The sequence below is a fragment of the Lepus europaeus genome, chromosome 9 (assembly GCF_033115175.1).
Source record: "Lepus europaeus isolate LE1 chromosome 9, mLepTim1.pri, whole genome shotgun sequence".
NCBI lineage: Eukaryota > Metazoa > Chordata > Mammalia > Lagomorpha > Leporidae > Lepus > Lepus europaeus.
In genome coordinates this window covers 16,295,595-16,315,125 of record NC_084835.1, presented here as the reverse complement: position 1 = coordinate 16,315,125, position 19,531 = coordinate 16,295,595, and the positions used below count along the sequence as shown (strand labels likewise).

Below are 19,531 nucleotides of genomic sequence, written 5' to 3'. Positions count from 1 at the left end.
GATGACGTCTCTCATTGCATAGTAGACTAATGTGTGGGCCCCTCACCGCAGGAGGTGGCCTGGGCTGCCATTTTGTCAAGCTGACTTCCTACGGGAGAGCAAACCGGCTATCATGGCTGCCGTGCCATTGTCCGTCTTCATCTGGTGCTTAGTTTTTAAATTTTCCTTTCTTTCTGGCTCCTACCGCTCAGCATCCCATACAAAGACATCTGTTTTATGGATATTTTTGGTAAACTAGGGAAAAGGAGATTATAGAAATCTTTAACATAGGAAGTATCCAGCGGTGGTAAGTTGCAGCAGTGAGTCCTTGAGGAGCTGAGCGGCTGCTGGAGATGTGGGACCCCTCAGCCCAAGGAGCGGTCAGTGACACAGTGGAGTGAGCAAGGGAGTGCTTACAGCCAAGGTGGACTAAAGAATAGCTCATGGGGCCAGCCCTGTGGCGTAGCAGGTAAAGCCGCCACCTGCAGTGCTGGCATCCCGTATGGGTGCTGGTTTTAGTCCTGGCTGCTCCACTTCCCATCCAGCTCTCTGCTATGGCCTGGGAAAGCAGTAGAAGATGGTCCAAGTCCTTGGGCCCCTGTACCCGGTGGGAGACCTGGGGAAGCTCCTGGCTCCTGGCTTCAGATCGGCGCACTCTGACCGTTGTGGCCATCTGGGGAGTGAACCAGCAGGTAGAAGAGCTCTCTCTTTCTGCCTCTGCCTCTCTGAGGCTCTGCCTTTCAAATCAATTAATCAATCAATCTTTAAAAAATAAAATTAAAAAAAAGAACAGCACATGCTGGAAGTGGAAGTCCCAAGTCAGATGTAGGAAGACAGCCTCACTGGGCAGTCAAGAGTTTCTTATTACCCAATGCCTTCTTGGCATCAGCAGGTACTTGTACAGGATTTCCAGGTGGGACTGCGACAGGCATTCTTAGTTGAGACACCAAGAGATGGTTAAAGAACTGGGAATCTCAAGGTAGCTGATGTCCCGCCAAATACCAGGCTCCATGTACTGTTTGTGAGGCTCCTGCCCAGCTTGCATTGTTTCTAGGAGACCTTGCCGCCACACCTTGATAGCCTTCCCTTAGTTCTGAAGGGTCCTGAGCTTGTTCTGTGCACACTGGATCTGGTGGAACGGCAGTCGTGACTGTGGGCACAAGTCGCAAGGTGCTGCAGCACACTGACTGTAGAAAAGATGCCTCCTGCAGCCTGGCTGGATCTTCGTTGGCACTGTAAGGCTTTTGACAAGCGTATGAATTTGTCTGTGATTGTGATGAGTTTAGGAAGAGAAAGCCAAAGAATATGAAACAACCAGAGCATGAGGAAAAGTAGGTTTTGGGTGTGGTCTTGCTGCGTGGGGAGAACTTGGTCCATGGCTGTTGAGGGGCCATCTCACAATACTGGCATTGCTTGGGCACCACTTGCTGGAACTCTAGGAGGCCCTGGGGTGGTGGGGCTGCTGGCAGAGGAGACCCACTAGGGTCCCCATTCCTCAGGCTTCTGCTGGATTAGCAGACCCTGTCCATGGAGTTGGGGGCCATCACAGCAGGTAATGACTCCACAGGAAACAGGCACTATAGCAGCTGTCGCTGTTGCTGCTACGCCAGCATTGCTGGAGCCACCCCTGCGTGCTGGCATGGCAACCCCACCTGCAGGAGTTGTGGCTCCCCCACCTGATAGGAGACTGCCCATGGTCCCGCCAGTTGTACTTCCCCCTGCTCATGTCTCTTCCAAGAATGAGACCTCCTTCACCAGGAATTAGAGGCCCACCCCTCCCAGTACCCTAGGAAACTGTTGATATATCTCCATCACTCCTTTCCCCCATAATGCATCTTGTGAAATTGTGTGATATTTAGTAGGTTTTTGTTCTCTCTTTCTGCATTAATAATAGCTTATGATAAATGTATAGAGCAATTTAAGTTTAGCTAAGAGATCTCTTCCAAGTTATAATACGGAGGTTGCAGCTGCTTTTTACTTCTCACGTGACGTGTTTTAGGATGATTTTTCCTTGAGTACTTTCTTCTTACCCTTGCCCAGCCCTGTCTCCTGATTGTACAGACCGGAGCTGAGCGATTCTTACTGGCCCCTGTGGAGAAGAAAAGCTGTTCTCTGTGACCTGAAGTTGGAGGTGTTTGATTCGTTGTTCCCTGGGCCTTTTCTGTTCTCCCTGAGTGGCTAGGAGCCGATAAGAAATACCGGGGGTGATCTTGACGGTGCCTGTTTTGGGCTCTGACTCTTGGGTTCTTTCTGATCTTTCTCTTTGCTCCTTCCCTTAATCCATATGTAGGTCCTGCAGACTCTGTTGAACATTATGGTTCTGAGTATGTTTGTTTTCTTACTTCTGGTTGGTTTGGCATTTAGACCAAATGAAATCTGGTCCCAGTGAGTTGGTGCAAGTTCCCTGCCTTACACTTAAGGCTGTAATCTGCTCTCCATCTTCAAATTCAAGGCCAACTCTTATGACTAGCATAGCTTTTTGTGATTCAAAGCTGCTGGGCTGTTCTCTTGTTCCTGTTCTACTGGTTCTGTTTTCCCTGTTTAAATCAGTCTCTGATTCTTAACAAAGGTACGTAGTCGGATGATTCACGTGCTCTGGTTCCTTACCCTGTATGTGGACTAACAGCCCCATCAGGATGTCCTCCATGGAATATTAGAGAGTAGGGTTTTGATAATTACAATACTTACATATGCATTAAAACCAAGTAACTTCTATCAAGTGAAGAGATTTTTTTTTTTTTTTTTGACAGGCAGCGTGGATAGTGAGAGAGAAAGACAGAGAGAAATGTCTTCCTTTTTTCCGTTGGTTCACCCTCCAATGGCCACTGCGCAGCATCTCGCTGATCCAAAGCCAGGAGCCAGGTGCTTCTCCTGGTCTCCCATGCGGGTGTAGGGCCCAAGGACTTGGGCCATCCTTCACTGCCTTCCTGGGCCATAGCAGAGAGCTGGCCTGGAAGAGGGGCAACCGGGATAGAATCCGGTGCCCCAACCGGGACTAGAACCTGGTGTGCCGGCGCCGTAAGGCGGAGGATTAGCCTGTTAAGCCATGGCGCCGGCCAAGGTAATGTTTTCTCTAGAAGAGGAAGTGAGACGATAGCCTGGGAACTCAGTCTGGCTCAAGGTTATAGTAGGCTGTGAGCCACACCTGTGATTGGGCTTTCCTGCAGAATAAATGTTCAGTTGCCCTCTGCTCTCCTGTTCTAGCTGTGTTTTTGGGCTCTCTGGAGTAAATTCTGCTTTAGCAGTCTCTCTGTTTTCTCTGTTACAACCACCTTGCATTTACTACATAGCAACCATGGTGCTTTCCATGGTCTTTCTTATTTAAAAACTTTACCACCAGTAATATTTTTAAAAAGACTTATTTATTTATTTGAAAGTCAGAGTTACACAGAGAGAGAAAGAGATGCAGAGAGAGAGAGAAAGAGAGAGAGAGAGAGAGGTCTTCCATCTGCTGGTTTACTCCCCAGATGGCTGCAACAGCCGGAGCTGCTCTGATCCGAAGCCAGGAGCCAGGAGTTTCTTCCGGGTCTCCTACGTGGGTGCAGGGACCAAGGACTTGGACCATCTTCTACTGCTTCCCCAGGCCATAGCAGAGAGCTGGATTGGAAGTGGAGCAGCCGGGACTTGAACCAGTGCCCATATGGGATGCCGGCACTGAAGGCAGTAGCTTTACCTGCTATGCCACAGTGTTGGCCCCAGCCTCCGAATTTGATACGTGTGTGAGGATATCTAAAACAAAAGTTCTGTGGGACCATACTCTTGTTATGATGTATTTTTCTATTCTAAACAATACAACCTACTGAACTAGACTGGTTCTTCGCCCTCTAATTGGATTTTATTGCCCACTAATGAGTAATAATCTGCAGGATTAATATGGGGAGTCTTCCAGAAGTTCATGGAGAATGCATATTACTAAAAAACTGTGCATGGATTTCAAATTTTTTTGTACCAAATTAAACTTGGATTTTTATTGCGTTTTTCTGCAAACTTTTTGAAATACCATCAAATTAAACTTGGATTTTTATTCCGTTTTTCTGCAAACTTTTTGAAATACCATCAGATGAGACATTCCATTAGTGCTCTCATGTCATTGGGGACCAGAAGAATCCAAGCTGGGCCAGCTCCTGTGCTTACTGCTCTGTGGCCGTGCTGTGAGATGTGTGTGTCCCTGCAGATGAGGACACACGGAAACGTGGGAGAGCGGAACGCTGAGCACCTGCCGTGGGCAGGCCCCGTGCCAGGTTTGGAGGACACAGCATCCACCGATTGCAGGGGCAGTTTGCCCCTTTGCAAAAACAAACCAGGCATCTGCCCTAGTAAGTCTATTTTGCATAATTTGTTCACCTGACGTTTTCACCTAGATCAGAGGCAGAAACGGTCGCTTTTCCAGAGACAGATGAGACGTTCCTCCCTAGTTTTGCTTTGTTCTCTCCTCTTTGGGTCAGCAGATCAGAAAGAGCCTTGAGGAGACTGGGAAAGATGCCTTAACAAATTTGTCCCAAAATTTTAGCCATCTTTTAGGATAGAATGTGTTTTATTAAAGAGTGCATTTTTCTCTTTAGGAGGTAAATCAGTAGTGAATGACCCTAGCTGTTTCCTGCCATGAGTCTTTCAACTGGATGGAGATCTCATTAACTGCCCTCATACCTCTGGCTCACCTCTCATTTCTCCCACCACATAGACCATCGTTAGCAATAATAAAAGCAAGTTAGGAAGTGGCTGAATAGGAGAGATAGTCTTTGCCATAAAAAAAAAAAAAAAATTAGAACAACTCCTTTCCAGCCCTTTCCTGTATGCTATTAGACAGTATTCTCATACAGACCTTTTAGGCTGTGGAGACCTAAGAGCACTTAGCATATGGAATTGGCATATGTCACATGACTCCACATGGATTTGTCATTCTGCTCTGTATCTCTCATCAGTACTGTGGAGTCCAGAGTATAGTGTCAGGGCTGGCCTGGAGTTGACCTTTGCTATTACAGTTGTCATGTTACTGAGGACATTTTTAGGAGAGAAAGCCTGTTCGCAATGGCCTGTTGCCGTGTGTTAGTGTGTTGAGGTAGAGAAAAGTGGGTTTGAGTCCTACTTCTATGTGACTGTGTTAGATCATGGAGTGGGTCACATGGTGCATCTCTACCTCCTTCTTACCTGAACAAAAGGGGGAGCTCGGGGTTCTCCAGGAGCCCATACAGCTCTGTTTTCTGTCTCTGTGCTCTAAAACTGTGTTTGAAAAAAATGGAATCAGGGTAAAATGACTCATTACTTACTCATCTTTATACGCGCTAACAAAAAAACAATAAAATGGATTTTGTATAAGGTGCTCATGTTTTAGTTTCTGTTTCGTTTATGACTTAGGAAGAGGACTTTGGAGTTGTTGTTGGCTGTCTCAGATCTGGCTGGCGTTTGCTGGCTGTCTTAGTTGTGGTTGGACATCGCATTGTGTCAGGGGATGTCTGAGCTTTGCTTAGAAGCTTATGATGAAAATGTGACTCAGCCATTTGGGGCAGCTACAGAGAGTTCTCACTTTCTGACATCAGGAAGAGGTCTCAGAAGGTGGAAGACTGAAACTGTCAAAGAAGCGAAACAACTTTATATGAAGTTAAAGTGAAGATACTCTATTTCTTTGGTTGATAAAGAAGAAAACTGGGAAAAGATTAGGAATACAATGTGTTGCCAATGTATTATGACATCATGGGTAGGCTGGATAGACAATTTCCCTCTCACCAAATTCCAAAGGGGGTTGGCATTGTGGCATAGCGGGTAAAGCCACCTCCTGCGATGCTAGCATCCCATATGGGTGCCAGTTCGTGTTCCGGCTGCTCCACTTGCCATCCAGATCCTTGCAGGGCCTGGGAAAAGCCCTGGAGGATGGCCCAAGCGTTTGGGCCCCTGCTACCAGTATGGAAGACCTAGATTAAGCTAATGTAACTATCTGTGAAGAGTGAACCAGTGGATGGAAGATCTTTGTCTCTCCCCTCCTATCTGTAACTTTGACTTTCAAATAATAAATCTTCAAAAAAAAAAAAAACAACAAAACAAAACACAAAGTCTCAAAGGGATATATTTTTAGCTAACATTGTCCTCATGTTTGTTAAAAGTTCACTTTAAGTCCTGACTTGTCTTAGATGTTCAGAATGATTGATTCCTGGGTGACAACTATACACTCTGTTTATGAGGCTGTGAAGGATGGCCAGATGGCATCCCTGGGGACACCTGCATCCCTTGTCAGGTTCCTGAGTTTGAGTCCCAGCCTTGCTTTCGATTCCAGAGTTAATGCACACCTGAGAGGGAACCAGGTGATGGCTGGAGTAGTTGGGTCCCTGCCACCCACATGGGTGAACCAGAGAATGGGAGTGCGTGCTCATGCCTGCGTGCTCTGTCTCTTTTTTCCTCTCAAATAAAAAATTTTTAAGATTTATTTATTTTTAAAATTTATTTGAAAGGCAGAGTTACAGAGAGAGAGACAGACAGACCGACAGAGTGAGAGAAATCTTCCATTTCCTGGTTTACTCCCCATATGGCCACAATGGCTGGGTTTTTGCCAGGCTGAAGCTAGGAGCCCAGAGCTTCTTTGAGGTCTCCCACATGGGTGCAGGGACTCAAGGACTGGGCCATCTTCCATTGCTTTCCCAGGCACATTAGCAGGGAGCTGGATTGGAAGTAGAGGAGCCGGGTTTCAAACTGGCACCCATGTGGGATGCCAGTGTTGCTGGCAGCAGTTAACCTGCCACAACACTGGCTCCAAAGTTAAATTTTTTTTTAGTGTGATATTGATCAGTGATTTTTGGAGTGTCAGCCTGAAGTGCATGGAACCCTGGGATTGTTTTCTGCGTAGGCAGTGGTCTGTATCATTTGCCAAGGCAGAGCTGAAACAGCAACACGTGTTCTTTTCTTGTTTTTCAAGAAATGTAAATACTCTGCTTTCACACATCTTTTATTATCCACATTTTGAAATGAAAATAAAGCTTTCTTTGTACAGTGTACCTTTCAAATCCTACAGAGTTACAGAGAGAGATCTTCCATTCACTGCTTCACTCCCCAAATGGCTGCCACAGCTGGGGCTGGGCCAGGCTGAAGCCAGGAGCCTGGAACTCTATCCCGATCTCCTACATGGTGGCAGGGGCCCAAGCACTTGGGCCACCTTCTGCTGCTTTCCCAGGTGAATTAGCAGGGAGCTGGATCAGAAACGGAGCATCTGGAACTCAAACTGGCACTCACATGGGATGCCAACTAGTGCCTGAATATCAAAAATTTATGCATAATAACAACATGATATAACTTGTTTACCCATCAATATTCTCTTCAATGTGATGGTGTTTGAAGGTAATTAATTCTGCCTTTGCTTTATAGACCATGTTGTTTAAGGTGTTAGGAAGAATTTACCAAGTGAATTTGAATCTGTTCTCTCCCCAACAGGGTTAATCATCTCATTTTAGTGGAGCCATGGGGTTTTCCTGAGCGACCAGACCTTGCTGATCAAGACAGACCCATTCCAGTGTGGATCAGAGCCCTGGGAGCAGCGCTGACTCCCTTTAACCCTTTAGCTGGCCTGAGAATTGCAGGACCCTTTGGTGAGTCCCACGCAAGCAAAGTTTATAGATGAGCAGTAGAAGAGTGGTATTCACCAACCACCATTGTTCATCAGAATCTTAAAGCTAAGCAAACAAACACTTAACCCACACTTTGTCCTCCTCCTCTAAGGAGTACTAGGCCATGCATAAAGATGAAGGAAGCCGGATTCTTCTCAGAAAGTAGTCTTCGTGTTGTCAACACTACCAGTTATCAGCAAAGCAGGAAAGGAGGGAGATGCTGAGGATGATGTTAGTCGCTTTTTCACCTTCTGGTAAAAGCCAGGCAAGCAAGCGAGCAGGCGAGCGAGCAAGGTGTCTTTGGGAACTGTGTGTGCCAGCACAGGGCACTGGGGGAGGTGCGGCGCGCTGAGCTGTGATGACGGGCTGTGGGTCACAAAGCCTGCTTTGATGGAGTGTGGCTGACTCTCAGGGGTTCCTTCCCTTCTCCGTGATGTCAGAGTGTTGGGAACGTGAAGTCATTCTTTTCTGCACACATTCTGGGGACTCACATTTTTCTGGTCCTATTATGAGGTGCCAGTGTTTAGTCTCTGGTTTAGGATATTTGTCTCAGCCCCACAGCCATGAGAATTTCCTTCCCTCACTGTCACAAATGATGGTGGTCTAACAGCTAAAGTGTGCCATCAACCCAGAAGTCCATCATCTGATGACTGGATAAAGAAGCTGTGGAATATATGCGTGATGGGAGACTACTCAGCCATAAAAAAAGAATGAAATCTTGTCTTTCACAACAAAATGGAAGCAGTTGGAGACCATTATGCTTAGTGATGTAAGCTAGTCCCCGAAAGACAAATATATGTTTTCTCCTGATTTCTGGTGACTAATGTGCAGAGGTACAAAAAATACAATGTATGTGAATGAAATTGCCATTTTTTGATTATTGTATACAGCCCTTGTCTATATTCCTGAGGAACTGAGGTTTTTCTGCTTACTACTTGTTGAATTCTGTATTAAGTGGAGAGTTGAGCTTGTTATTATAAAGTTGAAAGTGTGTCATTGCAAAAATTAAGGAGAGGGGAGGAAGAGTGAGACATGGGTGGGAGGATTAGATGGGATGTATCATGATGCTCTTAAAACTGTATATATGAAATAAATGAGACTTTTTCCTTTAGAGAAGTAAATTTAAAAACCAAACCAACAAATTATGGTGTTCCGCACCTCCTGTCTGTCCCTCCTCTGCTCATGTCAGTCAGGAGTGCTTTTGGCTCAAGTGACTCGGTGGTGTAAGCCGTGAGTCTGGAGGCGTGATGCCGGCACTTGTTCTAGTGGCTGTTGCTCAGGCTTAGGGTTTGAGTGTGGGTTTGTGATTCTCTTGACCTTCTTCCTCATGGTCTTCGGTGTTCCCGGGGGTTGGAAGAAGGGTCAGCTTTCTCCATTGTTGATGCAATAGAAAATTTGACTTCTTTTAGCAAGGTATAAACCGAGGCTCGAGAGGATGGATGAAGGTGTTGAAATAACTGCCACCATGCTCCTCGTAGATTCTGCTCCCCTCTGCCCAGCCCTGGTCCCTCTTTGCCCCCATCCCTTTGGGTGAGCAGAGCCGTGAGAGTATGGACTCCGAAGAGGGCCGGCGGCTGCCCTGGTGACCTGACCAGGCTTCCCCAGGGCTTTTCCCTGCCCCGGGGATGTTCCCCTTCCCTCACAGAGGCAGCCCTCCCCCGGTGAACTACACACGTGCTTCACGTAGTCTCTGTCGTCCTGAAGTACACGTGGATGTTCCTGGGTCATGGGCGCACAGCTGGCAGTGTGGGAAATGTAAAGTCTGAGAAGAACTTAGGAGACTGTGCCGGGGGAGGGAGCATCCCAGGAGCAGAGCCGTCTGTCTCATTGTTGCCTCCCTTGGGGTGGAGGCGTAATTCCTTCAAAGATAGGGAGAGAGTGCCCGTGTCCAAGTGAGACCTTGCTAGAATAAAGACAAACAAGTGCAAGTCTTAGAAAGCTGCCTTATAACTTCAGCACACCTATAAGTCAATATACTGCACTCCTGAGTTATTTTAATCTTTGGGGAACTTGAGAGCAGCTTGGAGGGTGTGTGCTTTGTTTCCAGTTAAAATACTTATTTGAATTCATGGATGCATGTATGTACGTAGCACTCATTATGCCAGCCAGCACCAAAACTCTGTCTAGTGTTCAGTTAACTATAGTTTAAAACGTGCATGTTTGTGTTTCTTATTAAACAGGTTTAAGTCTAGTGCAGCGTTTGAGACCCGACTTCAAACGGAAGTACTCGTCGATGTTTGAGGATGATACTGTGACAGAGTACATCTATCACTGTAACGTGCAGACCCCCAGGTGAGGCCCTGGCTCTCCGTGCGCCGTGTCTGTGTCGTGGACTTCAGAGAACCTCTGCGCAGTCTAGAAGCCTTTTCTGTAGTCGTTCAGTAGACTTGGAAGGACAGGCATCTACTAGTCCTTAGTGGATCCGTCTATTCGCAGGGAGTCCGCGCCATGTAGGACGTCGGGTTGGGCTCTGCTGGGGATTAAAAGCTAAAACATATTTTCTTCCCCTAAAGTGCTCAGGGGAAAGTCGGGGAGTTCTTGGTCTTGGGCATGGTGGGATGTAAAGAAGAATTTCATATAAACCAGTGTTTCCCAGACTGGGTATGAGTGTTCCACAAAATAAAGACCCCACATATATTCTGACAGGGATTGTAAGGCGAGGAGGGGGAGATCGTGAGAGCACGGTAGCCAAAGGGAGCAAGAGGACCGAGCATTGTTTTTTGGTTTTTTTCCCCTAAATATTGATGTATTCATTTGAATGTCAGGGTCACAGACAGGAAGAGACAGAGAGAAGTCTTTCTGTCTATTGAGTCACTTCCCAAATGGGCACAGTGGCCAGAGCTGGGCCAGTTTGAAGCTGGGAGTCAGGAGCTTCTTCCAGATCTCCTTTGTGGGTGGACTTGGGCCATCCTCTACCACCTTCCCAGGCGCAGTAGCAGGGAGCTGGATTAGAAGTGGAGCAGCCAGGATTTGAACCAGTGCCCACGTGGGATTCCAGCAACGCAGGGAGTGGCTTTACCCACTGCACTACAGTGTTGGCTCCCCAAACATTGGCTTTAAAAATATTGCTGTGAATGTTGAGTGTGAGGTGCCAGTGGAGCGAACAGCCTGAAGACGGCAGGGAGTTAGGACAGGGCCCTCGTTTTGAGAATGGAGTATGAAGATGAGAGCTACACTTGACTGCCTTGTCGTGTACCAGAATTATGGAGGGAGCTTGTGAAAATGTGAGCCCTATTTCTAACGCCTGGTTCAGCAGTTCTGGGCTGCAGCTGTAGCAGATGTGCAGGTGGTTTCAGCTGAGGTGGGCTGTGGACATGACTCTTCTCTCTAGGACTGAGGGTCAGGCTGAGAGGCCAGACGCAAGAGTCTCCCTTTGGGCAGAAGACATGTCCAGCTGCTTTAATAAGAAACACTGAGGCCATAGAGGCTATTCTTAGGTGTAGCTGAAGCCTCAGCATTTAAATACAGCAGACTGGAGTGAGGGAGGCCAGAGGGTGGGGGTCCCAGCAGACTGAGTTTTTGTGACTTGCTGGCCATCTGGATGAGGTGGATCTGCACACTGCGGTGGCTTGTCCCAGGAGCTTTAGGCATTTGTTCAGGCACATGGTCCATTCCCCAGCGTGTCGTTCACTCTGCTTTCTCTCATTTCATGATCACATGTGCTCATAGAGTCTGACTTTGTTGCCTTTCTCATGGTGAAACTCAAATTCTTCATAAAGGGCAGTCCAAAATGATGCCCAGCTCTGCAAAAGTGGCAGAAACTGTAGGAAAGTGGACCTCTCTGTGGAGTTTGCAGGAATATGCAGTCTGAGTGTCTTTTTTTCTTTTCTCTCTCTTTTTTGAAAGATTTTATTTATTTATTTATTTATATGAGAGGTAGAGTTACAGACAGTGAGAGGAAGAGACAGAGAGAAAGGTTTTCCTTCCGTTGGTTCACTCCCAAGATGGCTGCAACAGCCAGAGCTGCGCCAGTCCGAAGCCAGGAGCCAGGAGCTTCTTCCTGGTCTCCTGTGTGGGTGCAGGGGCCCAAGGACTTCGGCCATCTTCTACTGCTTTCCCGGACCATAGCATAGAGCTGGATTGCAAGAAGGGCAGCCGGGACTAGAACCGGTGCCCATATGGGATGCCGGCACTGCAGGTAGAGGATTAACCTACTGCACCACGGCACTGGCCCCTAGTCTGAGTTTCTTAACCTGGCCGTGGTTTTGCCGTTATGAGGAAGAAGATGGTGCTGTGAACCCCTGGGAAAGCCAGCATCCACATCCGTTTGAAATATGAGTGAAAAAGTGTATTTTCACTGTCACCGCAGTAAGGCATTTCCTGATTAGAGAATTAGGATTACGTGTTTTGGCTTCGAAGGAGATAACTAATTTTTAATCTGCTAGAACATATAGTCCTCTTCAGTATTCCTGTTTTATCTTCTATGAAACAGAGGTTTTTCTTAGATTCGGAGAAGCTCAGTGCAATACCTACCCACCTCCACAAAGCCCTACAGTGTGATTTTCTTCTTCCCTTTAAAGTGGCGAGACGGCTTTCAAGAATATGACGATCCCTTATGGGTGGGCAAAAAGACCCATGCTCCAGCGAATCGGTAAAATGCATCCTGACATCCCCGTGTCCGTGATCTTTGGCGCCCGGTCCTGCATAGATGGCAACTCTGGCACCAGCATCCAGTCATTGCGACCACACTCATACGTGAAGACAATAGTGAGTTGACCTTGGGTTTGGTGTTCAGGTGCAGGTGTGGTCTGTTGCCATCTCCCTTTGCTGTCACACCTGGGCTGGACCTGCCGCCTCAGTCAGACCTGATGGGGCCAGCGTTTGACTCACATGAGTCTTCATGTCCACAGAGCAGGTCACCTTTCTGAGGGGCCTTTCCTGACCCTAGAGCCACAGCAGCGGGTATTAACAGAGCCTGAAAGAGGCACTGGCCCTATGTGTGTCTCTCAGCTAACTCCCACCTCCACCTCCCAAGGCAGCACACTCACATTTTGTTCAGTCTGTCTGTTGGCCCTTTCACTGACAGTCAACTTAGCGAGTATTTTTGTTTTCACATATGAAAATTTTATTAAGAGTCAGTAGATTTCCCTAGTCTTAGATCCTTTTGGTGGAAATAATAATTACTGTAGATCAGTGTTGCTTATTCTCTTATGTGTCATTTAAATAGAGCAGCTCTCACTTTGATTTTCCAAGTGCCTTCGCTTATGTGTTTGGTTCAATGCCTTCACTCGCTGACCGTTGCCTGCCTTTCCTCGCCCAGGCTATTCTTGGAGCGGGGCATTACGTGTATGCAGATCAACCGGAAGAGTTCAACCAGAAAGTAAAGGAGATCTGCGACTCTGTGGACTGAGCGTGGCGAGGCTCTGCTGGAGGCCCAGGCCAGCTCCTCGCAGCGGTGCGCAGCTGCCGTGAGCGGTGACAAACACAAGATAAGCACGAAGCAGTCGTCCGGCTGCACCTCGCACATTTAAGCCAACCAGTGCCTTCTAGAACGGCTTTCTTTTCTCCTCCGCAGAGGTGACATACACAAGAGTCTCCAAAATTAATAGCTTTAATAAAGGGTGATTTGTCCCTCTGATGTACTGAAAAATTGTAATTTTTCAACTGAAAGTTTTTCATTTTTATCTAACTTTGCTAGTTAAGTACATTTTTATATTGCAGTTTATAATTGCCAATTTAAAGAAGTGATTTCTGGGTCTACTGTGTTATATATTATAAAGGTGCACTTTATTGTCCTTGTCTGTGTATTTGCCTTGTCTAGTGACTCATATAGGTAATCCAGATTCAATGTGGTTTTTTTTATGTAAACATTTTTTTTTTTTTTTTTTTAGAATACTTCATTTTTGAGATGGAGTGTCAAGATAGGTTTTTGGCTAAAATGATGGGAATTAATCACTAACATTAGTTTTCCTAGTTTTTCTCTGCTTTCTACTTAAGGTGGCAAAGATGTAATTCATCCTGCCATGCAGGCCGCAGTAACCTTTGGAAACGTGTGCGTGTGATTTCCTTCCGTGCTTCTGAGGAAACAGGACGTCAACGCTGAAGCGCTCCAAGGGCTGAAAGGCCTTAACTGGAAAGTCTGCCCTTTTTTACTCTCCACTGAGTCTGTGCTGTTCTTTGAACCAGGATGCAGCCACTGGAACAGCTTTCCTCAGGGAAGGGGGTTTTAATACTGTCCCATTCCAGAAACCAAGTCATGTCATGTTTCCCTTAACAGCTAAATCTTCTAGATGGCTGCTAAAACTGGATTATGTTTTTAACCACTAAATATGGAAACGAGTGGTGCTGTTATGTCCCACAGCACCAGAAATGAGCAAGCACTTGGTTTTTATTTTAATTATTAATAGCATCAGGCCGGCACCGCGGCTCACTAGGCTAATCCTCTGTCTGCAGCGCCGGCACCCCAGGTTCTAGTCCCGGTCGAGGCGCTGGATTCTGTCCCGGTTGTTCCTCTTCCAGTCCAGCTCTCTGTTGTGGCCCGGGAAGGCAGTAGAGGATGGCCCAAGTGTTTGGGCCCTGCACCCGCATGGGAGACCAGGAAGAAGCACCTGGCTCCTGGCTTCAGATCGGCACAGCGCGCCGGCCGTAGCGGCTATTTGGGGGGTGAACCAGTGGAAAAAGGAAGACCTTTCTCTTTGTCTCTCTCTCTCTCACTGTCCACTCTGCCTGTCTGCTGTTAAAAAAAAAAAAAAAAGTATCATGTTGGCTGAATCATTTAAATACTTGAAGTTACAGTATCAGAATTCTCTGGTGTTGATTGAACTATTTGACCACAACTAGTGTCAAGTGTAGCATTTTCTAACAGTTTTTAAATGAGGAAAACTTCTTTGAAACTGTGAAAAAGCTCCATGTGGCAACTGGCTGCTGAGAAAAACTCTTCACAAAAGAGAAGTGAATGGAATGGTTGGCAACCAGGCATCTTGGCCTTGGATTTGCTGTCTGCCTGTCTAGGAGAAAGGCGGTTATGTAGATAAACAGTGAACTAGAGCACATCATGGTTAATGGTTTGGGTTATTGCATTTTTAAAATGGTTAATTAGGAAATTTGTGGTTGTTAGGAAATGTAAGGTTGTTACCACTATTGATTAACTGCCAGGAAGACTGAATGTCCTATTTGCAGCATTATCTCCCCAACAAAAGGATAGGCAAATGATGCTGAAGCGTGGCCAATAGCCTTCCAATGAACAGCTTGTCTCCTTTGTCAGATTAGCTAGGTTAGTGCTGGCAGGCAACACGGGAACCAAGGTGGGCCTCTAATAGCTGTACCTTAAGAACACAGATAGTTTATAGTTAGTGTCTTGGGTAGCCAGATTCGTACCTGTAAGTGGTGCAGATAATTTGGCACAGATGTTTTTATTGGACCCACTCTGCAGCCTTTCTGAACTACCCTTTGCTGGGTAGCCATTTTCATCTGTACAAGAAAGCTTCTGCATGGAAAACCTGGCCCTGGAAGGCAAGTTACTGGTTTCACTTAGTAAATGGGATTTCTGACCAGAGACGTGCCAAGTGATTCAGGAAAAGGACATACCTAAATATCCAGTGAAACTTACTTCCCTACTAACTGAATTTACTTCATTTGGAAAATGTTGTCATAATTCTTTTAAAAGTTGCATTTTACCTTCGGGTATCTGTAATGTTGTGAATATCGAACTAGCAGATATTCACAGTCCCAGAATTCCTGAAAATACAGAGGGTGCTAAATGTTTTCTTAAAAGAAAATTCGATTGCAGTATTGGGTCTTTGCTAAGTTATGCACAATGTATTTTAACAAATAAATGTTGCTGTGGTAGTCACTTTCTGAGTCTTTGGTGTGGGTTGGTCTGTTGGTGGTGTTATCACAGGGCCGTGGAGCCGCTGAGTGTCCAGTAACCTTTGTCGTCTGTGGGAAGGCTGCTGTGCAGGTGTCGGGGCCACCCCATGGCTTGACCTGTGCCCACACATCCCCTGTGGATTTCTGTCTGTCTTCTTTCTCCTTCTTCTTAAACTAAAATTTTCAAAAACCAATTGCCTCAGGTTAAAGTGTAATTTATAGAGTACTTTTGACATGTCTCCATTCATATACATGTATTATATTTAAAAGACTGTACCAGAGTCCAAGAAAGCAAAGGGGTTTTTTCCTGTACCAGAGTATTAGAAAGAAAAAACAAGAATAGGCAGAAGAACCCTAGAAGTGGTCCAAGGGAAGGAAGAATAACCCTACTAGATATTGTAACAGAATGCAGTCACCCAGCACTGAGTGTCGGTGATAATACTCAGAAAATTGCTTTAATAGACGTTTTGGTTCTTGCATAATCATCGCAGTGTTGCTACCCTGTCATTCAGCAGTGTAATCTTACAAGACCACCATCGTATAGGTGGTCTGTCATTGACTGAAACATCATTACATAGCACGTGGCTGTGATCAGTACAGTGAGAGTACATGAATTTAGCATACGGTACAGGAATGGAGGCAAAGACTTGAAGATGGTGTTGAGACAAGTACGGTAACCATATAGAAAAAAATAAAACTGAATCCACGTCTCACATTGTGTACAGGAGAGGATCTGAATGGACCAAAGACCCAGTTGTGAAGTTGAAACCATTCAATGATAGAAGCACACATGTGAACTCCTGTAGAAGCCAAAAGTGGGAAAAACTTTCCTAGCACTCGAAATTCAGAAACAATAGAAAAGTTTCTATCTTTAACTAAAAGGAATAATTTTAAATGCCCTCCTCCCCCAAAAGCAAGGTTCAAAGATGAATAAGAAACTGGCAAAAATATTTGCAGCTTTTGTCTATCACCAAGGCTAATTATAGTGCTAATACACGAAGAATTTCTTAGCTTTGACATGAACCTGAAAGAAGAATGGATAAAAAGTTGTGAACAAACAATTCACAAGAATAAAAAAATAAAATGCAAGTACCTAAATAAATGAAGATGTACATAATAAGACATTCCGTTTCTTGCCTGTCAGATTAGGGAGAACTCTTACGTTAACACGATGCAGTGGGGGAGAGTGTGGACTCGACGTCCCTGGGATGGAGTCTGTTAACTAGCAGCATGGTACAGGAGTCTGTTCTTCAACCTGGCAGCTCTAAGACTGTGCTAAGGTAGACTGGCAAGAATATGAAGTCACATATGGGAGGTCGCCATTACAGCATTATTTATAGCTGAAGATCAGACGCCGCTCAGGTCTTCACTGATAGGGAACTGAAGGAAGAAGTGTTGGTGTATCCACGCAGTGAAACACAGCTTTGAAGAGGAAGGAGGACTGTTTCTGAATTTTGTCTCCAGAATATAGGAAGTGAACAGGATCTTTGATGACTGCTACAAGGAAGAAAGAGACAAATCAATAATCTGCATGTACTTCTATTTTGTAAGATTTATTTTATTTGAAAGGCAGAGAGAACAGAGGTCTGTTCCTCACATGGCTGAGGCCAGACTGGGCCGAGTCCAGGAGCCCAGAACTCCTATTTGGGTCTGCTATGTGGCTGCTTTCCCAGGTACATTAGCAGGGAGCTGGATGGAAAGCGGAGCAGCCTGGACTCAAATAGGTGCTCCCGTGTGGGATGTCCATGTCATAAGTGGCGGCTTAATCCATCATACCACAAGGGCAGTCCCACTTCTCTCTTTTTTTAAGCACAGGAAGGATTAGTTAGAGCGAATGACCAATGAGCTGGTTCTCTTGGTCTGTTGGTGTAGTGGTCGGGAGCTGGACAATTTCCATCACTATCTGTAATGGAAATTAAAGAGAAAGCAACTCTTAAACTATGTATCAGGTTGGGCAATTGTGTTGCCACGCACGGAAAAATCAAATGACTTGAAACCACAAAGAAAACTGCATTCGGCAGTTTTATTTTTAGCAGTGATCTTACTGTCATTTCGAGACTGTGTGGGTATTTATATATGATAAAGCAAATATTTACGCACGTGGAACTAAGAGCCAAGATTTTTAGAAAAGAACACAAATGCAATCAAGTAAGAACCCTGTAATTTTGTATGTGAATTGGAAAGACCAGTAAAATTCTGCGATTTATTTTCTTTCTGAAAAATATATACAGCACAGCTTTGTCCACTAAAATGCCCTGGAAATAATCACAGCCTAGCAATAAGGTCCACCGTAGCACCCAGACTCACCTGCTCACTAGACAGAGTAGGGAAAAGAAGATGAGTGTGGAACCCCTCGTGTCAGGAAGGTCACAGGAAGGTCACGGGCAGAGGATGAAGATGCTGACATGAAAAGGCTTCCATTGGCCAAAGGTGGGATACTTTGAGCACTGCACAGAATACTGGTGACACATGATACATAGAAAAGTCCACAGCCGGTGCCGCGGCTCAATAGGCTAATCCTCCGCCTGCAATGCCGGCACCCCCGGTTCTAGTCCCGGTCGGGGCGCTGGATTCTGTCCTGGTTGCTCCTCTTCCAGTCTAGCTCTCTGCTGTGGCCTGGGAAGGCAGTGGAGGATGGTCCAAGTGCTTGGGCCCTATACCCGCATGGGAGACCAGGAGGAAGCACCTGGCTCCTGGCTTTGGATCAGCACAGCGTGCTGGCTGTAGCAGCTATTTGGGGGGTGAACCAACGGAAAAAGGAAGACCTTTCTCTTTGTGTCTCTCTCTCTCACTGTCTAGTCTGCCACTCTGCCTGTCCAAAAAAAAAAAAAAAAAAAAAAAGTCTACGGGGACATGATGCTGCTAAACCAACTGGCCACCTTTGGAGGTGGCTGGAGCACCGATTCAATACTGTGAAAATTGCTGACACGAGAAATGAAGTGTTTATCCTGTGGTCATCCCGCAGGAGGAGTGACAGGGTCAGGACACCACCATTTTGCCACGCGCTCGGTGAGAAGCTGGTGGAAACGTTTTACTGGGTGACTCGCAGTGGCAGTATCCAGAGCCAGCGATGTCAGCATTCCTGACACAGGAGCAGCCAGACGGGTCCAGCGTGCTGGAGTAGCTGATGGTTTACTGCCCCCAGCACAGTGGCACCTGAATCTGATCATGCCTCTAACAGTGTCAACACAGGAGCTCGAGTGACAGGTTAAACAGCACACTACAAACCCAGAATGTAGGAAATTGCACGAACCATCAGGTTTCTTCAGCACAATCAAGGTGTAACAAGAAACTGCTGGTGAGACTTAAAGATCAGAGAAAGTTGAAGGACTTCGGATCTTCAGTTGGATGAAACTAACTCGGCTGGGTATCAGATGAATTTAGGAATTACCAGTTTGTTGGGTAAGATAATGGGATAGTAACTTTTTTTTTTAATCTCTGACCTGTTAACAGACATATACTGAAGTATTTGTGGTTGAAGTTATGACTAGAATTTACCTGAAAACACTCCCCAGGATTGCAGACCATGGGTAGGACAAAGGCAGAGTGTTCTGTTGCCGCCGAGTGACAGACACACAGGAGCGGGCTCGCGGGCACTGAAAGGCTAGTTCCTCTACTCTTGTGTATGGACAACGCCAGGAGAGACACCTTTTTCTAGATGTGAAGAGTGAGCAGAGTGGATAATAGGTGGAGGAGGAATGGAGTAGCCCAGCAGAGAGAATGTGATAATGCAGGAGAGCAGGTCGGGGGTGCGTTAGCGAGGCCAAGGGTAGCGGTCGTTCCCGTGGACTGCTGGTGGGACTGGAGTAGCTGCCGTGCTGTGGCAAGCCAGTCAGCGGTACACTAGCGGTCTTTGAAAAATGTGCATTAAGAAAAAACTAAGCATGGTTTTCAAAAGTGATTCACACAAAAATAAACTTACTTTTAAAAATGTTATTGGAGAGGTAGACAGCTCCCATCTGTGGAGTCACTCCCCCAAGAGCCCATAATGGCCAAGCCTGGAGGTGGGAAATCCATCCAGGTCTCCCAGGTGGTGAGGCTCCAACTGCCCTGGCCCCCACTTGCTTCCTCCCAGCAATTAGCAGGAATCTGCACTTGATCTTTGCCAAAAGGCCGGGCAGTGATTATTAGCAGGAATCCAGATGTGAGAGCAG

General features: G+C 46.2%; 1 protein-coding gene and 1 pseudogene across 1 annotated transcript in view; both read left to right on the top strand.

Annotated features, from left to right (window-relative positions):
- ABHD5 (abhydrolase domain containing 5, lysophosphatidic acid acyltransferase) overlaps nt 1-15,379 on the top strand; it is a 37,721-nt gene extending 22,342 nt beyond the window's left edge. The window contains exons 4-7 of the mRNA XM_062200613.1: nt 7,396-7,550; nt 9,749-9,860; nt 12,089-12,275; nt 12,829-15,379. Coding sequence (XP_062056597.1) covers nt 7,396-7,550; nt 9,749-9,860; nt 12,089-12,275; nt 12,829-12,918 — 544 coding nt within the window. The 3' untranslated portion in view covers nt 12,919-15,379. The remainder of the gene's footprint in view (nt 1-7,395; nt 7,551-9,748; nt 9,861-12,088; nt 12,276-12,828) is intronic.
- On the top strand, nt 990-2,693 carry LOC133766668 (small nuclear ribonucleoprotein-associated protein N-like; annotated as a pseudogene).
- Nucleotides 15,380-19,531: the final 4,152 nt, after the last annotated feature.